At 43.0% G+C, this 24,582-nt stretch overlaps 1 protein-coding gene across 1 annotated transcript in view; it reads right to left on the bottom strand.

The window, feature by feature from the left end:
• Window positions 1–24,582, bottom strand: part of hmcn1 (hemicentin 1) — a 493,052-nt gene that overhangs the window by 407,165 nt on the left and 61,305 nt on the right. The window contains exons 2-4 of the mRNA XM_078218304.1: window positions 19,153–19,223; window positions 9,985–10,143; window positions 5,660–5,782 (exon numbers count right to left, since the gene is read on the bottom strand). Of these exons, the coding sequence (XP_078074430.1) occupies window positions 5,660–5,782; window positions 9,985–10,143; window positions 19,153–19,223 (353 nt within the window). The remainder of the gene's footprint in view (window positions 1–5,659; window positions 5,783–9,984; window positions 10,144–19,152; window positions 19,224–24,582) is intronic.

The following is a 24,582-nucleotide window of genomic DNA, read 5'->3' as shown; positions in this document are numbered from 1 at the left end:
TCCCTTTCGTAAATCTGTGCTGACTCTGGTCATGTGATAATTGTTTGGACTTAATTATCGATTACAACATTTCCCTGAGAACTGATTTTAAGGCTCAGTGGACTGTAGTTCTCCGTTTTCTCTCACCCTCCTTTCTTGAACAATAATGTTACATTTGATAAATTCCAATCCATTGGGTCCCAAGATCTTGGAAACTTTGGAAAATCATGACCAGTGCATCTATTACCACTGCAGCACAAATTGTTCATAAACAATGCAACGCAACTTTTAAACCAGGAAGAAGTGTCATTTAAAATAATGAATTCAATGTCAAATCATGTACAGAAAGCAAAATAAGAGGTAAGAAAACCTCACCAACATTTTCATGTTAAATACTAGTCCATCGGCCTGGACTTTGCAGGGATAATAACTGGAAAGTTATAGTGTTGATGGTCATGCTGTCTCTTTTCATGTTATCTTCTCATTGAGTCATGTTTAGCAATCCTCAAACAATGAGGCCACCATATATCAGTGGGGCAAGTAGAAGAGGAAGGCCCCAAACCTCAGCTAGTACGGGCACTAAGTATGTGTCCTTATTAAGCACCATGCTCTTGTCAACTGAGAAAAACAAGCCGTACTCAGTGACATTACTCCATCAGCAACTTTGGGAGTCCACACATACACAGAATAACACAGAAATCCAGATGTTGCTATCAGTGATTCAATGCTCCTCTAACGGGTATGCTACTGGTGTTCTTCCCTACCATTCTCTACCAGAACACCATCCCTAGGCTATCAATGAATTGATGAAAACCTCCACCGCTACACTGAGAGTCTCATTGAGAAAACTATTGAAAAAGTTATATCTTGTTGAATGAAGTACAACTGGGTTTTTTATGGCATACTAACTTCATAAATATTGCTAAGCATCCTCCCTGATCTTGAAAAGCGGATGCTATATCTGAAGAATATCTCATTTCTCCCTTATGATATATATTTTTTAATTTGTTACTAAATTTTAGCTTCCATCTATATCAGAATAGTTATCCAAAATTTAAACTGAAAGTGAAAGAATTCAACACTAAACTTCCTGCTTTGTTGTCTGAGAATGCTTTAATGTGACTGGCTGCTTATCCTGCTCAATAACGCCACAGCTGCTGGACGCATCGAGATCTTGATTGGGCACCAGGTTTTAAATGGTCAGTGGAAAAGGGGAAATCCACACCACAGAGATCGACAGATCTTTGTGGGTAGGTCAGGAGTAAGTACCATTGCTTCACAGCTAACCACAAAATCTTGGCCATTTCATGCATGTTTACGTAAGTCATACATACTCTAGGTACATTTCTGTAAGTGGTTCAAAAATTTGGACTGTGTAATTTTTAAATAGAAAAATGGTTATGTATCCTTTGAGCACAAGTAAATGTAAAAAGCACTTGCAGTTAAAAGGTAATATAAATTCCCATGGAGATTGAGTGAACTCATTTGCTTAGATGAGAGAAACCTCAAGAAATTGTTAGGTAGAAGTCTCTGATCAGCACTGGTTCTGTTATCAGAGGTACAATACAAGGAATGTACAGATTTCCATTTGCTATTTCCTTCTTTCTCCAATGGCTAGCTGCTGTGTCATTTAACCAACTAGATGGAGTCTGCAGCAATACAACATTTAACATTGAAAGTACGTAGTGAACATTCTTCGGGTGCCACACATAACCTTCTATTGGCAGTAGGTCCATATTGAGTCCACTCTTAATATATACAGTCCTCACCGAAACATGGGGTTTCAATAAATTGAAATATTTTCCAGTTACCCCAAATATACAGAATTCTAGTGAATCAAATTACTTCTTATTCAAATACATTTAAATTCAGAGCTGACCAATTATGCTCAATGCACTATTAAATCGTGTCAAGAACCAATGATTCACTTCAAAACTGTGTTCTATATTGTGTAAAACGCTCTCATCTCTCACAATATTTCTCACTGTCAGAAATATCTGACAACTGTGCTCTCAGTCAGTGGCCGTGATGGCATGCAGATCAAAGACCCCATGGGAGTAGGGGAAAGGTGTGAAGGGAATCTAAGGCAAGAAGGAGAAAGGTTACACAGTATGGAGATTATAATAGCTTCACAGTGGGGCACAAAGAGCTACTCTTAGTGAAGGGTGAGTAAACAAAAGCTCCTGACACAGAGAGAAGAGGAGTCTGGTGATATTTGCTGAATGCAGGGTATGATAAGAACATACGAACATAAGAACTAGGAGCAGGAGTAGCAGCTCCACCCGCTCACCATAACCCTCAATTCCTTTACTGTTCAAAAATATATCTATTCTTGCCTTAAAGACATTCAATGAGGTAGCCTCAACTGCTTCACTGGGCAGGGAATTCCATAGATTCACAACCCTTCGTGTGAAGAAGTTCCTCTTCAACTCAGTCCTAAATCTGCTTCCCCTTATTTTGAGGCCATGCCGCCTAGTTCTAGTTTCACCTGCCAGTGGAAACAACTTCCATGCTTCTATCTTATCTATTCCTTTCATAATCTTATATGTTTCTATAAGATCTCCTCTCATTCTTCTGAATTCCAATGAGTTTAGCCCCAGTCTACTCAGTCTCTCCTCATAAGCCAACCCTCTCAACTCCAGGATCAGCCTAGTGAATCTCCTCTGCACCCCCGCCAGTGCCAGTATATCCTTTCTCAAGTAAGGAGACCAAAACTGTACACAATACTCCAGGTGTGGCCTCACCAGCACCTTATACAGCTGCAACATAACCTCACTGTTTTTAAACCCCATCCCTCTAGCAATGAAGGACAAAATTCTATTTGCCTTCTTAATTACCTGCTGCACCTGCAAACCAACTCCGTGTGATTCTTGCACAAGGATACCCAGGTCCCTCTGCACAGCAGCATCCTCCATTTTTCTACCATTTAAATAATAGTCCATTTTGCTGTTATTCCTACCAAAATGGATGACCTCACATTTACCAACATTGTACTCCATCTGCCAGACCCTCGCCCACTCACTTAAACTATCTATATCCCTTTGCAGACTTTCAGCATCCTCTGCACACTTTGTTCTGCCACTCATCTTAGTGTCATCTGCAAACTTTGACACACTGCACTTGGTTCCCAACTCCAAATCATCTATGTACGCCGTAAACAATTGCAGTCCCAACACTGATCCCTGAGACACACCACTAGCTACTGATCGCCAACCAGAAAAACACCCATTTACCCCCACTCTTTGCTTTCTGTTAGTTAACCAATCCTCTATCCATCCTAATATATTCCCCGTAAGACCATGCACCTTTATCTTATGTAGTAGTCTTTGGTGCGGTACCTTGTCAAATGCCTCCTGGAAATCCAGATACACCACATCCACAGGTTCCCCATTGTCCACTGCACATGTAATGTTCTCAAAGAATTCCACCAAATTAGTCAAACATGACCTTCCCTTCATGAACCCATGCTGCGTCTTACCAATGGAGCAAGTTATATTCAGATGTCTCGCTATTTCTTCCTTGATGATAGATTCAAGCATTTTCCCTACTACAGAAGTTAAGCTAACCGGGCTATAATTACCCACCTTTTGTCTACCTCCTTTTTTAAACAGTGGCATCACATTTGCTGCTTTCCAATCTGCGGGAACCACCCCAGAATCCAGCAAATTTTGGTAAATTACCACTAGTGCATTTGCTATTTCTCTTGCCATCTCTTTTCGTACCCTGGGATGCATTCCATCAGGACCAGGAGACTTGTCTACCTTTAGCCCCATTAACTTGCCCGACACTACCTCTTTCGTGATAATGATAGTTTCTAGGTCCTCACCTGCCATAGCCTTCCTGTCATCAATTTTTGGCATGTTTTTTGTGTCTTCCACTGTGAAGACCGACACAAAATACCTGTTCAATGCCTCAGCCATTTTCTCATTTCCAGTTATTACATCCCCCTGATGCATTAACATGATGCAATGGTTAATTGTACTGGCAAACTTCTAACTTGCTTTTCATAATTCTTTAATTCTCTTAAGAATTATTATTTATAGGAGAACATAAAGGCCGGATGTGGAAAATATATGGCAACCGGCAGTTTTTTTCTATTCTGCCTATACTTAAGGAGTTCACTAAAAAAAGAGAACTTCATTTCACATTTGAAGTGTGACATTCAGCAAACATAGGTTATTAAATTGTGTAGAAATAAGCTTAAATTTACTTTTGTCTGTTTTTGATTGACTCGTTTGATGAGGGAGTGGTTGTGGTATGTAAATTACAAAGGATAACAATGCTTGTCAATTCTTTATCTCCTTAATTAGATGGAGTACTGCTGCCAACAGTATATTCTTTTCACTGATAGTGTTGGTCTTTTCTCAGCACATTACAGTAAAATCATTTCACCACAAGAGCCTAAGTTGTAACTCAATATATCAAGGTAGCAATACAAAATTCAGAATAGTCAAAAAAATATTCTAGCCTTAAACTTCAACTAGAAAATCTCAGCAAAAGTCTTGAGTCCTCGGTACACATATTTACATCTGTGTGGAACTATAGGAAGCTTAATTAACTGTGGACAAAGATAAATAATCAGCCTTCCTCAGAAGTGGATTAATCTGCACATGGAGTGAAAGAAAATAAGTAAAACTGAAAGATAAACTAAATCAGGTCTAATGGAATCAAAATTCGACACTGTCGTACCAATTGAAGTGAGGTACATGCATCCATTTTAGATCCATACTCTTAAGTTTGTTTAAATTGGCTGGTGCTTGAGTGTTGCAAGCTCCAACATGTATGTCCTGGAGTTACAAGTGAGCCATTTGTATAGGTGAAGATTTCATCAGTGTACACACACCTTTGAATTATAATGATGGGGCGTAAAAATAAATTTAGGACCGTTCTGTTCACATGCAATCATTCTGTGCCATCGGAATCATAATGGGTTTTGAGTTCTGACTCATTTAGGCACTAGTGTATTTTCAGAGAACACTTTATTCAATTGGTCTGGTGATCTGCTGTACTGACTCCCTACTTTAAACATAGTCTTACAAATGCTGGTCCAATTCTTTTATTTGGTATGCTCTGTGCTCACTGATTTAGCACAGCTATAAATAAGTTGCATTAAGTGGTCAATCAAATGTAGGTAGTGGGAATGTGTACGGCTTAATATAGTTTAATAATCATTATAGTAACACCGATCAGAGGAAGCATTATATCTTCATAATCTATACTTGGATATCTACACTTCATTAGTGATAAAACTGAAAAGATTCCAATAGTTTCAATGTGTTGTTAAAGATTTTTTTATTATTCAAGCCAAAAACCAATTGTTGAATGCTACCAATAGTGAAAAGACTAAGAGAGGCAAGGCAAGTCAAATAATGACTGTGATCCAAACTTGAGCTTGAAAATCCATAGGTAAAGGAGGGTAAGAAGATTGAGGGAGGAACATTTTGAAGTACAGGGAAAATGAGTTAGAAGACGGTATGGTATGATAAGTCTCGATTTCAACATAGCAAGGATAGAAAGGGGAAAACCAGTTAGAATGGTTGTTTAATATCAATATAATGGACATAAATGTTGACTATTGTTAATCAATTGATCCTGAAAAATATTCTCTTAAAAATTATCTTCCTTGACATTAGAGCATTTAGCCCCAACAAACACCGAGTACATCTATTTCCCACTTTACCTCATTCACTTGTTTCTTGTCAAGGTGGAACACCTGGCCAGAACTTGTGGAAGCAATTTCCTCATATACTTTATAACCAACATGGCTTCGATCACCACAGTCTCCAGTTAACACAAATACAACCTGCAAAAAAGAAAATGCAAATCTGAGTACGTGCCAAGTTGTTTTGCATTAATTCCATACATTTACATCAGTGCTACTGGATATTAACAGCCAGGTCAGATGATCTATTATTGTGAAAAGGCTGATTGAATAGGTCAATTTTTTATGAATATCCCTCTGTTTTTTGGTTGCTTTTTTCTACATGCCTGATGTTGGGATCAAAATGATAATGACACTATGCAAATTTCTCATAATACTTCTAACAGTTAAACATATGAAACAGCTACAAGAAGAAATCAAAGTCTCCGAAAGAGAGAAATTACTTCCACTTCCCAAATGTTCTCGATCTTCTTCCTTTAGTCTTCTTTGCAGAAAACAGCGACTCATCCTGGATTGAGAGGCACCAGTGACCTTCACGGACCATGATAATTGATCAGTCCTTTATATCCAAGTCGAGAAAATGAATGCCAACAAACAATGTTATGATGGGCTGCCTTCACAGTTAAATTAAAATCAGCATTCAAACTTGAATATTTTCCAAGGTTCTCAGATAGCAACCAATAGTGGGAACCTTGCTTGATCTTCCTTCTGCACAAGAAACATTGGCAAATTTAACACATAACCACTCTCCATGCCAAAGTTGTGCAATAGTGCACAACTTGTATGGAAACTGGGAGGAGAACAAGGTGATTTTAAAAAGAACTACATATGCATTATCAATTATGTTCCTAAGTCTAATATGCAAAATGCATTTTAACTCTAGGGAAACTTTACTATTTACAGCTACTAGCTAATATAACCATACCATAAGTCATGAGTAAGGGGTGATCCTTGAAAGGCCAAAACTGCATGAGCACCAAATTGACATGGACCTTTGCTGTTGGCTATAAATATCCAGGAACCGTGAACCTATTCAGCAGTGAATAATGTGTGGGCCCTTAGACATAACTCTGCTTTTTCTGGATTAGTTTCCTAATGCACAAGAGGCACAGAGAAAACAGACAGGGTTATTATTTATTCAGGGTGGGATGGCCAACCAAATCATCTGGCTGACAACTTCCGAAAACATTTCATTTTAATTACATGGGGAATTTCATTTGTTCAATGAGTTCCAGATAATCATATAAACTAGCTCAGCAGAATTCTCCTGCGCAGGTCACTTCCAAATCAGTCCCACTACAGCATTATATAGTTCCTTCAGTTCTAATTTTAAAATAACTAGAGTTCCTATCCTTCTGGGTCTGTGCTTCAGCTGAGGTGGCAACAACATACTCCCACAGAGCTTTGCTAATGACATCTTCCACCAGCATAGTGAACTCAAGGTTTAGCCAGTGAATAGGCAGAGATAACTCTATATATGATAATCTACAGAAATCTTGCTTTAGATCCAAGTATAACATTTCTTGGCAGTCAGTCTTTGAATTTACAGCACAATTCTGTATTTCAACACTGTCTGAATGTTTTAGCTGATGTACCTCAGTAGTACAGATTTCCCGTCCTTTCATTAACTACTTCTGCCTCCTCAAAACAACTGGAGGCTCTCTGCGTAAAAAAAGCTCAGCTCTGCACACTCACTTGGACAAATGGAAAAACAAATATTGCCAAATTGTCTTGTTTCTTAGCTATCAAGCCAGATAGTAACTTGATAGATAAGCCTACAAAATAAATAATTGCAAGGCAATCAAAAACAAATATCAGGGGCTGAATGGCAGAGCAATCAAGGTTCAAATGGGATTTTACGGATTGAATAGTTTCTACCCTCCTGGCTGTAAAAGTCCTAATTTGAAACAAGTTTAATCAGTTTCTAGAATGAGAGGTTCCATGGTTCAAAACTGCCTGAATTGGCACCAAATTGACAATTTCTCCTAGAGGCTATACAATGCTTTGTATAGAAACTAAGGAAACTCTCACTACAAATTTGATTGAAAAAAATATGCTGTCCAAGCTTTTTGTCTTGCACTTATCAAGTCAATTTGCAGGAAAACCAATAGTAAAAGGAACAGCAATTTATGCTGCATGAGAACAGCATGCCGATTGGTCGCAAGTGGACTCTTGTTTGGTAGAGGTATTGCCATGGAGAATCTACCAGGGAACAGTTAACTGCCAAGCCTTTAGTTCAAATTCAAACCAGTCAGGTCAACTATGATTGGTCAAGACATTGCTATGAGGAATTAAAAAGGCAAAATGCATGGACAAGCTCCTTCTGCCAACAAAGGACTGGGCTCCGTGCGTGAGTATATATGGTGCGTCTAGCAAAAGTGTGCAATACAGAGCTTGAGTCATCATCTTAACTTGGTTTTCAGTGCAATGCTTAGACCAATCTGGCTGGCAGCTCTCCAAGGTGGTATTTCCTTTTGGTAATGGGCAGAAGGCCTGCCTTCTGCCAAGTGAGTTTATTAGAGTGTGAAATGGCATTGGGCCTGCTGGAGTAAGTGGAGATGCGTTCCCCACCAACTCCTCGGATGGCCAAGCCTCCACCATCCTGATTACTGAAGCCTATGTTTTTAGTTTTGCAAGCATGGGCTGATTTTGTGGAGTATGTACTTTGTGGGTTACAAACATCCCAAGAGACGTGCGGTTCAATCTGATCCACGAGTAGTTGGGATGCATGTCCTACATACCTAGCACCACACTGGCACTGAAATTCACATGTTCTTGTGATGGGCAGAAAGATTTTTTGGCTTGATGGCAACATCCTATTAGAGGCGAATACCACTAATTTCATAGTAGAAGTGCGAAACAGCTAGCTTCACCAGTTGCTCAAATTGAGACACCTTACCCTTCCAGGGTAATCTGGGTACTTTTCAGGACCAGAAATGGCAGTCTTAGGCCCATCCATTAGTTTGTGCAATATACAATGAGTAATGATCTGATCAGATCAGGTTCGCAATTAACCTGCAGGATAGCTTGGATGCACCTTATTTCAGAATCAAGCTTGCATAGTAAGCAAATGGCTCAGGCCCAATTTATGAAGTTGCCAAAAAGCCAATCTTATAGCCTTTGAAACAATAGGAATCCCAATGCATATATTAACTAGTGAAGATAGGTTTGCAGAAGACAGGAGTAGAGAATACACTGACATGTCTCTCAACTAGCATATCAAGGAAAAACAGCTGATTTGACTGCTCCTTGGAGCCCATTAAGGTGTTAAAAGAAGTTGCTATATGAAGCTGCGGATTCAAATAAAACAAATACATCAATTACATATCAGAAATAGGAAGTTAGGTGGCATTCCAACGAAGATGCGTTTTTTGTAGAAACCATCAAATGTATGTGAGAGCTGAGCTGAGGTGGGATACCATGGCAACACCATCAATTTGGGAATATGTGGTAAAGTACAGACTGTGCCCAACCAGCCCATGCTTACAAAACTCAAATGTCCAACATTCAATGTGATTCTGTGACTGGACCAATCCTGATCATGTTTACATTTACAAATGAAAACAAATTTAAGATCAGTCAGGCTCCCAAATGCTAGGCGCTACATATGTTCACACAAAGAACCTGTCCTTTGCAGACAGAAGGAGCATGTCCATGCATTGTGCCTTTTTCAACCAAACAAACGTTTGGGGGACAACCATTCCCAGCTCATTCCCTTGGCAATGCCTGGACCAGAATTGACTGGTCTGGTTTCAATTAGAACAAAAACTTGGCAGTTAACTGTTCCCCGGTGCATTCCCCTGGCAGCACCTCTACCAATCAGAGTCAACTTGCTAACCAATCAGCACTCTCTTCTGTAGTGTAAATTGTTGTTCTCTTTACCAAGAATTAGTACTCTTGCAAACTGTCCTGATGAGTGCAAGTTAAAAAGCTTCTACAGCACGTCTCTTCTTTCAGCAATACTCAAGTTCTGTACTATCAAATCCATACTTACTATCAGACTCTTCTTCAAGTTAAGGCCCATGACATGTATTTTTTTTCACCAACTGAAGAAAAGAATTTCACTGTCTTAGACCACTTCCAGGGAGTCTTTCTCTACGTATGACTTGCACTATAATTTTAAGTTGTTGAAAATTGTGTGATAAAACTATTTACTTCTCCAATTCTTGAAAATATTAATTTACCAGTGGCTTTGCCTGTGCCACGAATGTGGAACACAAAAGCACACTGCTCCATCCATATCTTCTTCTATTCATATTGTCAATGGATTTCAGAAAAACATTGTTCTATGGGGCAATGACATTGTTTCCCTTGTTGGACCAAGGGGTCTAAACATGACTCACCTGAGATTGTTTCTGCTGGATGAGCTGCAAAACTTCATTAGTGAGTCTGTAGTCCTTTGATCGTGCATCTGTAAAGACGTAAATGAAGGATCCAGGAAGCGAAATTTCTAAAGCAATTTTGATTGCACCAATGCTCATTTCTGGACAGTCACCACCACCCTGTTTTGAATCAATAAGAAAATACCTTATTACAACACAATTTAACTCCAGCTTTCTACAGGATCAGTGAAGCTGACTTAGTAATTGTAGGGAAAAAAAAATATCGTGGCTGCTGGAAATCTGGAATAATAACAAAAAACGCTAGAAATATTCAGGTCAGCATCCATCAGTGGAGAAAGAAACAGAATAAACCTTCCAGGCGAATTACCTTTCAGCATTTTAATGAAAAATAATTCTCCTAAAACATTAACTCTGTCTTTCCATAGATGCTGTCGGATCTGAGTATTTCCAGCATTTCTTTAAATTTATTGTTCAATTTGTTAGATTTAGGAAAAAAAATCCCACGCCAAAATGTCTTCCTTCTTTTTGTGAAGATGTTGATTCTTGTTTGGGTCTGTCTCCAGCTCATGTGATAACCTTGCTCAAACAGTTATTCTTCATGTGCGAGCCACAACAGTGTGTCAACTGTCTACTTAACTGAGTAGAGAGGCATCAGAGGTGAGCTTGATCCAGGTTCCTCCCAAGGTCTAACACCTGTACTTTTAAAAGGGATCATTGAATAATGAACAGGAGGAGGAATCCTGTTGATTTTTGCCTTCATGACCCAACTGGCACTAAAACAGCCAACTCCTCACAAACCAGGCAATTAAACCTAAAAACAGTAAGGCTTACTGTAGGTGTTAACTATGCCATTCAGTGTAGACAATGACTTTTGATGAAAGATCATGTAGTCATGTCACATTAGAATGAGGTAAATAGATAGATAACCAAATTTAATGGATAGGATTTTCCGGCTGTTCCCACTGGCAGGATCATCCAGTCCCGCTGCCAGGAAGCCCCCGCCACAGAGTTCCTGGCGGCAGAAGGTACAAACAATGGGAAACCCCGTTGACAGCAGTGGGACTGCCAGACCCTACCAGTGGCCATTGGTGGGCCACCTCCGCAATACACAGCCCAGAAAGTGCAGAAGTTTATCGTAAGTTTTTACTTTTCTGGTTCTTTTACTTTTGTAATTTAGAATGCCATCAATACAAAATCCAAGTCAAAGGGTAGACTTTGTTAAAGTTCTTGTGTCATCAAGAAATTATGCCTTTAAAAATGTGTGACCTTCACTGCAACGGTGCTTGCTTTGTTGGATTTGTTTTAAGCATCCTGTCCATATATCTTTGCTTCAAATAATAATTTAAGAGGCAATTGAATAATTCGAGATCCTCTATGCTCTGTCAGCTGGGTCGTTCAAAACTAAGTCCATTACAACAATTGTTACTGCCTCTTCTAGCAGAGTTAGAATGGGTGGGATTTCATGGCCTCGCTTGAGCAAGACTGGAAATTCCCACCAGAGGTCAATGGACATTTCCGTTGTCCGCCCCTCGTCCGCTCTGATTCAGTGGCCGGCGAGGTGGTAGAATTGCAGCGAATATCTCTAACCGACATCAATCTCAGTCACTATCCGCTTCAATCAGATGGGGATCCAAATCTCCTAACCTGTAATGAATTATGTTGATCGCTTTGGCCTCCCACCAAAACGCTTCAGAATGTCTGCGCTTTCTAAGTCTAGTCTCGAGCATCCCAAATGTTAATTGGTGACTGTACCTTCAAAAGCCAAGACCCTAAGCTCAAACTCCAGCCTTTTCACCTGTCTACCTTCCTGTGCACCTAACATTTTCACCAAGCTTTTGGTCATCGCTCGAATGTCCCCTTAATGGCTCAGTGCCAAATTTGCTTTACAATGCTCCTGTGAAATGCCTTGGGATGTTTTATTACATTGAAGACACTACATAAATACAAATTGTTGTACGTCTTTACACGTCCACTAAATAACACTATTTTCAAAGCTTGACAATAATTGCCCTAAAAGATTATCGGATTCGTGAAATTCCTCAATACTACATTTTATATAATAAAATGAAAAGCTATCATATTTAATCATATCAGGATTTTTCCCCTAACTGGGAACTCACGTTCCACAGGTCATCACCCTTCATAACTGGGACGGCTATTGATTATATCAGTCCTCCTTTTGGCTCCTCGTTCTTGGGGGATCCCAGATTCAAACAGGCCATAACTAAAACATAGAATGGAATGCCTACAGTGCAGAAAGAGGTCATTCGGCCATTGAATCTGCATCAGCTTTCCGAAGAGCTGTTTTCACAGTCATACATGTTCTGATCTTATATATATCATAAACACATACAAAACATATTACTTTCAATAATTTGCTTCATTTAATTTTTGAGGATCTGTTCTTGGTTAATGCTTTGCTTCATATTTTTAATTTGAATACTGTATGCTGGAGAAGCAGACATTTCGGACAGAATTTGGCTCCCTTGTAAGACAAACCTATGTGAACATTTTATCTTCTTAAAATAAATGTTTCCATTGATTGCATCTTTGAAATGATTTATACATGATAGAATTTGCCTTTAATAATATCCGCTAAGATTAATATCCTATATGAGGGAAAAGTCAAATGAGAAATAGCCAACTTAAAAATGTCCAGATTTCTTGCTTCCACAGCTCTGCACAGAGGTGAAGTGTTTTTGTTACTTATTAAGAAAAACATTATTTCTGATATATATTATGGGTGGAATTTTCCCTTTTCTTGCACGGAGTGTTAGCTGAGGTGAGAAAATTGGCATGTAGCTCGCCGGCTGCAGGGTAACTGTCGACCCACCCCTCTCTTCTCCTACACCCCAACCCTCTCCCAGATGGACACTAGGAACCTTCCCATAGAGCACTAAGGAAAGCCCACCGCCCCCCCCCCTCCCCCCCTCCCTCCCCCCAAGTCACTCAGGAACTGTTCCTTGGCACTGCCAGAGGACCAGGGGCAGTGAGCAGCCATGTTCCTCTCCCCTGAGGGCTATACTATTCATGCACAAGTTCCCTCTGCCTGGTTCCCATTTTTGACAACCTAACATAAAGATCCCAATGTGGGGGGATGATATGGTGGGGAAGCCCTTTAATGACATTCTAATTTATGTAAATGCAGTTCCCTATTGTATGCATGTGTGTGGTGGAGGTGCAGAGAGAAGTGAACAAAGTCTTGCCAGTGAGATTCTCATTTCCTAACTATAATTTTCTAACTATAACTCAGGTGATGAAGGAGCGGCACTCCAAAAGCTTGTGATTCCAAATAAACCTGTTGGACTCTAACCTGGTATCGAGAGACTTCTTATTTTGCTTATGCCACTGCGGGCACAAAATCCTGATCTATAACTTTTGAGTTCTAACATACACATTTTAAATATAGAACATTTAAACAAAAATCTAATTAGCTATTTTTAATGGTGACCTCCTCTTTGGCCTGCAAGACAGTAGGTAGTTAATGCTTTAGAACCTCACAGAGTCATAGAGATTTACAGCATGGAAACAGGCCCTTCGGCCCAACTTGTCCATTTTTTAAACCCCTTAAGCTAGTCCCAATTGCCCGCATTTGGGCCATATCCTTCTATACCCATCTTACCCATGTAACTGTTTAAAATAGAGTATAGGCTGCATAAGACTGGAGTATAATTTTTTTTTTACTAATCATGTATGAATTGATACACAACATGGCTTCCAGGCTAAACAGAATAGCACATCTGGAATCAAGATATCTATATCAAACTGAAAGGAATGCTGGCTGCAAATTGTCCTCTTCCCCATTAGCAACAGTATTTGGCAAGAACAAAATAAAAAACAAGCCCTCAAGCACCAGCTGAAAATCATTCCAGCATCTACTCCCCCTTTAAAAAGTAACATTTCCTGCATTTCCAACATCATTAGGAATGTGACAGTTAAAGGGTTGCTGAATTGCCCTCCTTAATCACAGAGGCCGACACAAAAATGCAGCGTTTGACTTTCCCAGGAAGAGTTCAGAGGGAAGACTGCAGACAGACAGAAAATTAAGAAGGTAACTTCAATTACATGGAAAGAATGTATTCACTTGTGTCCTCATTCTTCCTTGGCAGCGAAGTGTATCGTATGGAATAGGGGTGAAATGACCAGTACGTGTGTGCTTGTCGATCAGTACTACAGTTACTAGTTAATTTCTTCCTGCTGTTCTAGCACAAAACTATCTATTCAAGCTCATGTTAAGTTAGAAAAAATATGAAAACTGCATTTTTAAAATAAATAATGGGGTCTTTTATTTTTCTTCCCACTTTGAGCTCCATACTGCCATCAATCTTCCTCTCATCAGGAAACCAGGCTGAGATCTTCTTTGCTGTTTCAAGAATGAATAGGCTTCTGTGATCACCACAGGAAGTAGGCAATCCTTACCTACGCTTACTTACACTACTTTAGTAGAGAACTAACCCTTTCAACAGATTTCACACAGTGTTATAAGGCCTGAAGTCCATCTTTGCTAGGACTCAAAATCACAATTATGGTGTGCGCGACAAGTGTCTTAATCATTATAAATCCAAGCCAAAACGGCCCATCTGTTAGTGTCTATATATACTGGCCCAATAGTTTACAAAAGGTACAAGAACCACCAAGAAGTAAAAACACATAGCCACACAGGATTTGGATTTGTAAATTAAGTGAATGGTGCATACAACAATCCTCTTACTTTGGAGAGAACAAAACATGTATCTACTTTAATGATACTGGCTTCCACACCAGAGCTTCTAAAGTGTGCTTTTTCCTCAGGAATCCCCTCTGCAGTGGTCAACAAGATCCATATCAGGTCAATTCCATTTCCAGTTCATCTGTCCTCACTGCTCACTCACCCTCCAGATTATACTATCTTCAGGCATTTCCACTACCTACAATATGTTCACTGCCAAATAAATCTTCCTCTCAGATAAATCAGACTCCATCCAGAGTGTTGTATGTAGTTCTGGGCACTATTCATCAGGAAGGTTATACTGACCTTGGATTTATCAAAATTTTATCAGAGCTGAAAATGCTAAATTGTGAACACTTCCCTCCCCTCACTTCACAAAACCCTACTTCAGACCTTCAGCATCCCTGCTCCCAGCTGCCCACCTCCTGGCAGCAACAAACTCTGCATTTATATAGCACCTTTGATGAAGAAAACACCCCATAGCACTGCATGGGGCCATAATTGACCATTGGGGCGATTCTCTGACCTCTCTGCACCTGATGCAGATCAAGCCGATCCTGGAGAATAGTGTGTGGGCCTAAAAATCTGTTATGCACCTGGCACCAAGCAGTTTGCAATCCCCTTTCCAATGGGGCAAACCAGATCAAGTAGCATTTAAATATGCATAACCCCTTTAACTCCCTGCGCACAGGATCCTCCGGCCTTAGGGCATAGCACGAGAACAGCAAGAATCACTACAGATTTCCACAAGTAGAGACCGAGCAGAATGCCCACACTGGGTGTCTCAGAGGCCTTTGAAGCCCTAAGGTGGTCCAGCAGTGCCCACCCAACAGTGGCCACCAGGCACCCTGGCAGTGGCAAGGTAGTGGGGCATGTCAGGGGTCCTGAAGGGGCAGCATATCAGAGGTCAGGCTGTGGGACTCATTGGAAGGGCCCCAATGTCAGCAACCTGTATTGGGGAGGTGACGGCAAGACATGCTGCCGATGAGGGAGAGGGTCCCAATGTCCGATGGGGGGGGGTGGTTTGAGGAAGTCTCTGAGAGATTGGGTACCCTTGCGAAATGGTATCCAAGGGCTCTGAAGCCAGGCTTACTGAAGGCCTTGACCCCGCTTCCCTCAGTACTGGCACGAAACTCCCAAATTTCCAAAAAGGTATATGGGAAAATTGCAGTGTGGAGTGCGCCTGAGACAGCAGCGCAGATCACTCCATTATTCTTGCCATTATGACAAGTAGTCATTTTTTGGGAGAATTCCACCCCATAGAATCCCTACAGTGCAGCAGAGATCATTTGGCCCATCGAGTCTGCACCAACCTTTCTGAATGATCATCCCACCCATGGCCCTCCCCTCTGCCCTAACCCTGTACATTTTCTATGGCTAATCCACCTACACTGCACATCTTTGGATTGTGGGCGGAAACTGGCTCACCCAGAGGAAACCCACACAGACACAGGGAAAACTTGCAAACTTCACACAGACCATCACCTAAGGCTGGAATCGAACCTGGGTCCCTGGTGCTGTGAGGCAGCAGTGCTAACCTTGACACCAAGCAAAAGGAAAGGCTATTAGATGTGGTGTATAAAAAATTGTTCAGAGGTAGATTTTAAGGGGGTTCTAAAATAGTTTAAGTTTATTTATTAGTGTCACAAGTAGGTTTACATTAACACTGCAATGAAGTCATTGTGAAAATCTCCTAATCGCCACACTCCGGCGCCTGTTTGGGTACATGGAGGGAGAATTTAGCCTGGCCCATGCCTCTAACCAGCATGTCTCTTGGACTTGTGGGAGGAAACCAGAGCACCCGGACCCGGAGGAAAAGCGAGGGGTGCAGACAGGCAGAGAGGTTTGAGGAGGGAATTTCAGAGCAAAAGCTTCAATTTTCACTTTAATACACCAGCATTATTTTGATGACAAGAGAAAGGAAATGATGAGGGTAAAGCTAGTCTAACAGGTCTAATTGCCACATAATAAAACAATTTTAAATTTTCGTCATAATGTTTTCTTGTACTTCAGTGACCTCGTGTCCCCCAAACTAAAAAAAACCTGTTTTTGTCCTACCAAAACAGTCCTACAGAAAACAGACAAATATGGTGGTGACTTTCTTAGCTCAACCTTCCCCGATTTTCTGTTCTCGCCCTATGCTGAGCCGCAGTTTGCCGAAAGTAACCTTACAGTAATTTGCTCAAGAGGCCATTCTTTATCTGTGAACCTAGATTACGATTTCACAAGGACCATAGTTGAACCTAACTCAGCGCTCACCTAATGCCGACATATTTCAGAGGCTAAAAATCAGTGGGAGCGGAAATGATGGATTATTTTTATGTTCTTCTCTAGTTCCAATTAACCCAGTTATAGTGTGTCAGATAACTTAACATAGACCAGACCAAATATATTATTTCATTCGTCTATATAAAACATGCTGCACCAAACTGTATTCAGCCAATGCAAAAATGTGGAGGGGAGGCAACATGTACGTGATTTTTAATGGATGTTAATAAATATGTCAAGGCAATATTATTTTGCTGGTTTGTGTGAATTGTGCAAATTTGGTATTTTATTTGAATCTTGAATTAAAACAGCTACCTACTCTTTCCTTTACTTGTAAAATGCCAGAGACACAGAAAAGGGAAGTAATCCAATTAAATGTCTGCAGCAGAGGACACTCTGCAAAACTAAAATGATCATCTTCAAGCACTGAATATTCCAGAAATTCTATTGGAATATAGAAATCCTGTGGAAACTATGGCATCTTATTTCATAATGTAACATACAGACAAACATCTACCAAACAGAATATGCTTCTCCTTCATAATAAAAATAGAAAGTGCTGGAAAAACTAAACAGGTCGGTCAGCATCTTTGGAAAAATAAATCAAATTAACATTCCCAGTCGAACTTCTTCGGAATGAGGAGAGGTAGAAATGTGATGAGTTTTATGCCATTGGAAAAAATGGGTAGGGTCAGGTAGAACAAAAGAGGTCAGGGATAGGTTAAAAAGCAGGAGTGATTAAATAACAACGACGTAATGGAACAAAAAAAGGAAGTAGTAATGGAGTTGGGAAAACTGATGGGATTGAAGGCCAATAACCCTCCAGGGCTTGATAATTCACATCCCAGAGTACATAAGGAAGTGGCCTGAGAAATAGTGCATGCATTGGTGGTCATCTTCCAACATTCTATAGACTCGAACAGTTGCTACAGATTGGAGGATAGCTAATGTAACTCCACTATTTAATAAGGGAGTTAGAGAGAAAACATGGAATTATAGCCCAGTAAGCTGACGTCAGTTGGAGGAAAATTTTAGAATTGCACTATCAAAGATTTTATCGCAAGACACTTGGTGAAAGGGATCAAGGGATATGGTGGTGAAAGACGGGATCAGACTATTCACTTGGATGATCAGCCATGATCATAATGAATGGCAGAGCAGGCTCGAAGGGCTGCCTCCTGCTCCTATTTTCAATGTTTCTATGTTGTAAAGAAGCAAACCATTGATCTGGAGTAAGTGTTAATGGCAGAATAAAGGACAGCTGTGCCTGAAAGCAAAGCACGAAAACAAGACACTGTCATGTTCCAGTACATTCTAAAATTCGAGTCAATACTTTAAAATTTTGAACACAAATTGCTGCAAACCATGTGGCCTTTGTCATTCTGAGCTCCAGACAATCGAGTCTCAAGCAAATACCTAACCAAAGATGGACATTCACAGCCATGCAGGGATATCACAAATTCCTTTCTTTAAGCACAGACCATCAACAAAAAAAGCTATACCATTCCAGCTGGCTATCTTTATCTGTTGTACCATGGACAAAAGAAACATTGAAACCCAATGTGGTTTAGACAAATGTGAATGAGTCCCATTGACCTTCCATTGTATTATGATTGTCCCTCATCCAAACTAGACTGGGTGAATTTCAAGGTGCCAAAGAACACAGGATGTGTAATCAACAAACCACCCCTTTTTGGAAAAAGGACATTGAATTTGTACAAGTCATTTTGCTGTCTGCATGGGTTTCCTCTGAGTGCTCCAGTTTCCTCCACAGTCCAAAGATGTGCAGGTTAGTTGGATTGGCCTTGCTAAACTGCCCTTTGGTGTCCCAAGTTGTGTAGGTTAGATGGATTAGCCACAGTAAATGAGCAGGGATGGGGAGGGAGGGAGGGCGTGGGGGATGAGGGCCTGGGTAAGAAGCGGAGTCATTGCAGACTCGATGAGCCGGATGGCCTTCTTCTGCACTGTAGGGATTTTATGATTCTTGCAGACCCAGCAGAGATATTCTCCAAAGCAGCCATCCAATCTGCATCTCCATTTGATTTTCTTTTTATGCTTGTTGCTGAGCTCTATAAAAAAATTACTTTAAAAAAACTTAGCACTCAGTACTTGAATCCTTAGCACACTCAAGGATGCATTTCAAATCAAATTCAAATGTTGGCTGTTATCAAGTTTTATTAATTTTATCTTACCTGTACATATAGTTCCCTGAGTTCATATTGAAATTTCGTTGGATCTGTCGTAATGGTGACTGGACCAACCTCTGCAGGAAAAAAACAGTTTAAAAAGTAAATAAAATCTTTTGATTCATGTGGGCAAAGATTATTCATTCCGCCCTTGAATGAAATTAAATTCATCCTACATTTTAGGATGAATTTAATTCCAGGTACGTCACTGTAGGCTGTTACTGGTAGAAAGACTCAAGATTATAAATGAATTAATTACAAATGAATCTATATGCAGCGCTTTTATACATAGATGAATTCCTATATGTTAAGTAATTAGCTGTACAATGATATGGCAATAAAAGAGGAACAAGTTCAACTTCAAATGTATTACAAATATTAAACAATAATTCCAGATAGCAAATGTTATGTCAGTGCTGAACACAGAGCATTAATATTTTCTGCATAAAATCAGCTTGTGGCTTTGCATGTATGAGGGTAATTCTCCCACGCCGCCACACTCATTTTCCAGTGCAGTGTGGTGGGAGAACCTCATGTTTGGGCATGCACGGCATCTGATTCACGCTGGAAACTGGCGGGAACACCAGGTAAGTACTTTACATCTTATTTTAATGTGATTAGCGGGCCCGAGACGGAATTCTCTGGGCCCGCTAGCTTCTCCCACCTTGCCAGAATATTTCACTCCAGCGGGCTTTACAGTAGGTCCCCACTTTCAGGGAACTAGCAGGACGGCCCCGCTGGAGTGAAGGGGGGCAACTGGGCTCCCCAGGGTGTTGGGTGGCGGGAGGGGTGCCCCCTTGGCATGGGCACACTGGCAGTGCTAGTGTGCCCATGCCAAGAGGGCACCTCCCCCCCTGCCAGTTCCCATGGAGGGTCTATAGGGGACGGGAGTAGGGGTCCTACTGCAGCCACTCTGCATGGGGATCGATTGGGGGCAGGAGGGGGGCCGGCAATCGGTGAGGGGGTCAGTCAGTTTTGGGGGGGGGGGGCGGGGTGTACACTGCAGGGGTCCCAGGCTGGCCCACGATTGAGCTGGCTAGCAAATGGGAGGCTGTCGGTTCGGGGCCACTGTGCATGTGCAGAGGCCCACCGGTTTCAGCCTCCTGGGTGGGTAAAGGCCCTGTCCCCTGAAATTTAATGATATTCATGCTGGTCACTTCTGCAGTGCACAGAGTGTAGGAGATTCTAGTGTGAACTTCCACTGAAAAAACTGGCATGAATTACTCCAGTTTTCCTGCAAATTCGTCACTTCGAATTTCTTTTGGGAGAATTCCACCCTATGTGTTCCATGAATGAAATCTTGAACAGCCCCGGAAAATGAATTCTCTGATATTCTCAAACACGATGTGGAGATGCCGGCGTTGGACTGGAGTAAACACAGTAAGAAGTTTAACAACACCAGGTTAAAGTCCAACAGGTTTATTTGGTAGCAAAAGCCACACAAGCTTTCGGAGCTCCAAGCCCCTTCCTCAGGTGAGTGGGAATTCTCTTCACAAACAGGGCATATAAAGACAGAGACTCAATTTACATGAATAATGGTTGGAATGCGAATACTTACAACTAATCAAGTCTTTAAGAAACAAACGACGTGAGTGGAGAGAGCATCAAGACAGGCGAAAAAGATGTGTATTGTCTCCAGACAAGACAGCCAGTGAAACTCTGCAGGTCCAGGCAACTGTGGGGGTTACAAATAGTGCGACATGAACCCAATATCCCGGTTGAGGCCGTCCTCGTGTGTGCGGAACTTGGCTATCAGTTTCTGCTCAGCGACTCTGCGCCGTCGTGTGTCGCGAAGGCCGCCTTGGAGAACGCTTACCCGAATATCAGAGGCCGAATGCCCGCGACCGCTCACGTTGCCCGTCTCCTCTCACGTTGTTTGTTTCTTAAAGACTTGATTAGTTGTAAATATTCGCATTCCAACCATTATTCATGTAAATTGAGTCTCTGTCTTTATATGCCCTGTTTGTGAACAGAATTCCCACTCACCTGAAGAAGGGGCTTGGAGCTCCGAAAGCTTGTGTGGCTTTTGCTACCAAATAAACCTGTTGGACTTTAACCTGGTGTTGTTAAACTTCTTACTGTATTCTCAAACACTCCAAGGTCTTCATTGCTCAACTCTCGAAAGCACACTTCACCAAATTGTAGTCAGCTATTTCCGAGCACAGATCAGGGAGTAACAAATGTTATCATTTTCCACAGCCACATCCATCTACATCAACAAGTTGTCTGGCCCTTTGGCTCACTCCTGTCCAGCGGAGGCCAAGTGCATCATGTTTCACACTAAGCAGGCAACGGACTTGACAGGAAATTGAAGTGTTCATGTTTGCAATTTTACTAGGTAGCTTTATTGGACAAAGACACCCAGGGTTTTGGGAGAGATAATTTGTCAGAGTGATTGAATTACAGTACTTAGCAGAGAACACACAGCCTGCATTCTTCAGCCTTCTGTAAAAATTCCACACACATGGGTCAGTCTGTAAAAGAGGCAACTTTATACCTTGCATTTCTGATGTGATCTCCGCTCCAGTCCAGATTTCAGCAAAGGATAAAAGTGCAAATCACCATTAAGCTTCTTACAATTGCCTGCAAAATTATTTCCAAAGTAGCAATTTTACTCACTGAGAAGGCTCACCAATGCATTGGGTGTATCTTAGGTGTGGGCTGACTAGGCACACAGTTCAATATTACCTGCTCAATTTCTGCCCATCACCATCTCATCTGAGCAACTTCAATGGGACATCCAGCCCCGCAGGTTCCGTGTGCAGTGAAACCTGGTCGGGGAGCGTCGGGGGATGGGAAGAAAGCGAAAGCCCAAAGTAAAATAGCTAATCCAGCCAGGCAATAAGTAGGAATTCCACTGGCTCCTCAAAGGAAGTCCGTTTACCTGAGCTTTCTCCTGCCCACCCATAAAGTGGCCTCAATTTCTCCCACCATTCCTTACAACTTACCTTAATGCCAGTGACCATCTAAAGGCCATCTCTCCCTACCCATTTCAAATGAGAAACTGGTCAGTGAATACAATGTAAAATAGCCTGGGCCTCCCCAATGGTTTTGGGGTGCTCTAACGCTTGTTCTCTCTTTTCTCAATCACTCCCCTCCCACCTGCTCAAAACTCACTCTCAATTAAGATCTCGCACACGGGTGTTAGTATGTGCTATTTAACAGTGCCAACATTTCAGGCTAAATTTTACAGGTCCTTTGGGGATGAATTCAGAGATGAGGGGTGGCACAGTGGTTAGCACTGCTGACTCTCAGCTCGAGTGAAGAGTTCAATTATAGCCTTGGATGACTGTGTGGAGTTTACACATTCTCCTCGTGTGTGTGTGTGAGTTTCCTCCAGGTGCTCCGGTTTCCTCTAACAGTCCAAAGATGTGCGGGTTAGGTGGATTATCTATGCTAAATTGCCCCTTAGTGTCCCAAGGTGTCTAGGTTAGATGGATTAGCCATGGTAAATGTGTGGGATTGCAGAGATGGCCTGGGTAAGATACTCCGCCAGAGTCAGTGCAAACTCGATGGGCCTCTTCTACACTGTAGGGGATCTATGCGATGGAAGGGTTGTTTCGATGCTTTCCTGGCACCATGCCATTTTGCCAGGAGGGGATGGCAAAGGGAGGGGGGGGAGGGTCGGCGGGGGGGGGGGAGGGGGGGCGGCAGAGGGGGGAGGGGGCGGCAGAGGGGGGAGGGGGCGGCAGAGGGGGGAGGGGGCGGCAGAGGGGGGAGGGGGCGGCAGAGGGGGGAGGGGGCGGCAGAGGGGGGAGGGGGCGGCAGAGGGGGGAGGGGGCGGCAGAGGGGGGAGGGGGCGGCAGAGGGGGGAGGGGGCGGCAGAGGGGGGAGGGGGCGGCAGAGGGGGGAGGGGGCGGCAGAGGGGGGAGGGGGCGGCAGAGGGGGGAGGGGGCGGCAGAGGGGGGAGGGGGCGGCAGAGGGGGGAGGGGGCGGCAGAGGGGGGAGGGGGCGGCAGAGGGGGGAGGGGGCGGCAGAGGGGGGAGGGGGCGGCAGAGGGGGGAGGGGGCGGCAGAGGGGGGAGGGGGCGGCAGAGGGGGGAGGGGGCGGCAGAGGGGGGAGGGGGCGGCAGAGGGGGGAGGGGGCGGCAGAGGGGGGAGGGGGCGGCAGAGGGGGGAGGGGGCGGCAGAGGGGGGAGGGGGCGGCAGAGGGGGGAGGGGGCGGCAGAGGGGGGAGGGGGCGGCAGAGGGGGGAGGGGGCGGCAGAGGGGGGAGGGGGCGGCAGAGGGGGGAGGGGGCGGCAGAGGGGGGAGGGGGCGGCAGAGGGGGGAGGGGGCGGCAGAGGGGGGAGGGGGCGGCAGAGGGGGTGAAAGAACATAGAACATAGAAAGCCACAGCACAAACAGGCCCTTCGGCCCACAAGTTGCGCTGATCATATCCCTACCTCTAGGCCTATCTATAGCCCTCAATCCCATTAAATCCCATGTACTCATCCAGAAGTCTCTTAAAAGACCCCAACGAGTTTGCCTCCACCACCACCGACGTCAGCCGATTCCACTCACCCACCACCCTCTGAGTGAAAAACTTACCCCTGACATCTCCTCTGTACCTACCCCCCAGCACCTTAAACCTGTGTCCTCTCGTAGCAACCATTTCAGCCCTTGGAAATAGCCTCTGAGAGTCTACCCTATCCAGACCTCTCAACATCTTGTAAACCTCTATCAGGTCACCTCTCATCCTTCGTCTCTCCAGGGAGAAGAGACCAAGCTCCCTCAACCTATCCTCATAAGGCATGCCCCCCAATCCAGGCAACATCCTTGTAAATCTCCTCTGCACCCTTTCAATGGCTTCAACATCTTTCCTGTAATGAGGTGACCAGAACTGCGCGCAGTACTCCAAGTGGGGTCTAACCAGGGTCCTATAAAGCTGCAGCATTATCTCCCGACTCCTAAACTCAATCCCTCGATTAATGAAGGCTAGTACGCCGTACGCCTTCTTGACCGCATCCTCCACCTGCGAGGCCGATTTAAGAGTCCTATGGACCCGGACCCCAAGGTCCTTCTGATCCTCTACACTGCTAAGAATGGTACCCTTCATATTATACTGCTGCTTCATCCCATTGGATCTGCCAAAATGGATCACTACACACTTAACCGGGTTGAAGTCCATCTGCCACTTCTCCGCCCAGTCTTGCATTCTATCTATGTCTCGCTGCAACTTCTGACATCCCTCCAAACTATCCACAACACCACCTACCTTGGTGTCGTCAGCAAACTTACCAACCCATCCCTCCACTTCCTCATCCAGGTCATTTATGAAAATGACAAACAGCAAGGGTCCCAGAACAGATCCCTGGGGCACTCCACTGGTCACTGACCTCCATGCAGAGAAAGAATGGCAGACAGCTCACTGCCTGGAGCCAAGCTGCCTTCTTTCAGTGAATCGTCACCTACGTTGCCCAAGGCCTGCCGGACTTCACAGAACTGTTATGGTGCAG

This window comes from Mustelus asterias, chromosome 8 (assembly GCF_964213995.1).
Source record: "Mustelus asterias chromosome 8, sMusAst1.hap1.1, whole genome shotgun sequence".
Taxonomy (NCBI): Eukaryota; Metazoa; Chordata; class Chondrichthyes; order Carcharhiniformes; family Triakidae; genus Mustelus; species Mustelus asterias.
Note: the sequence above shows the minus strand (reverse complement) of the source record. Positions and strands in the feature narration are given on the sequence as shown.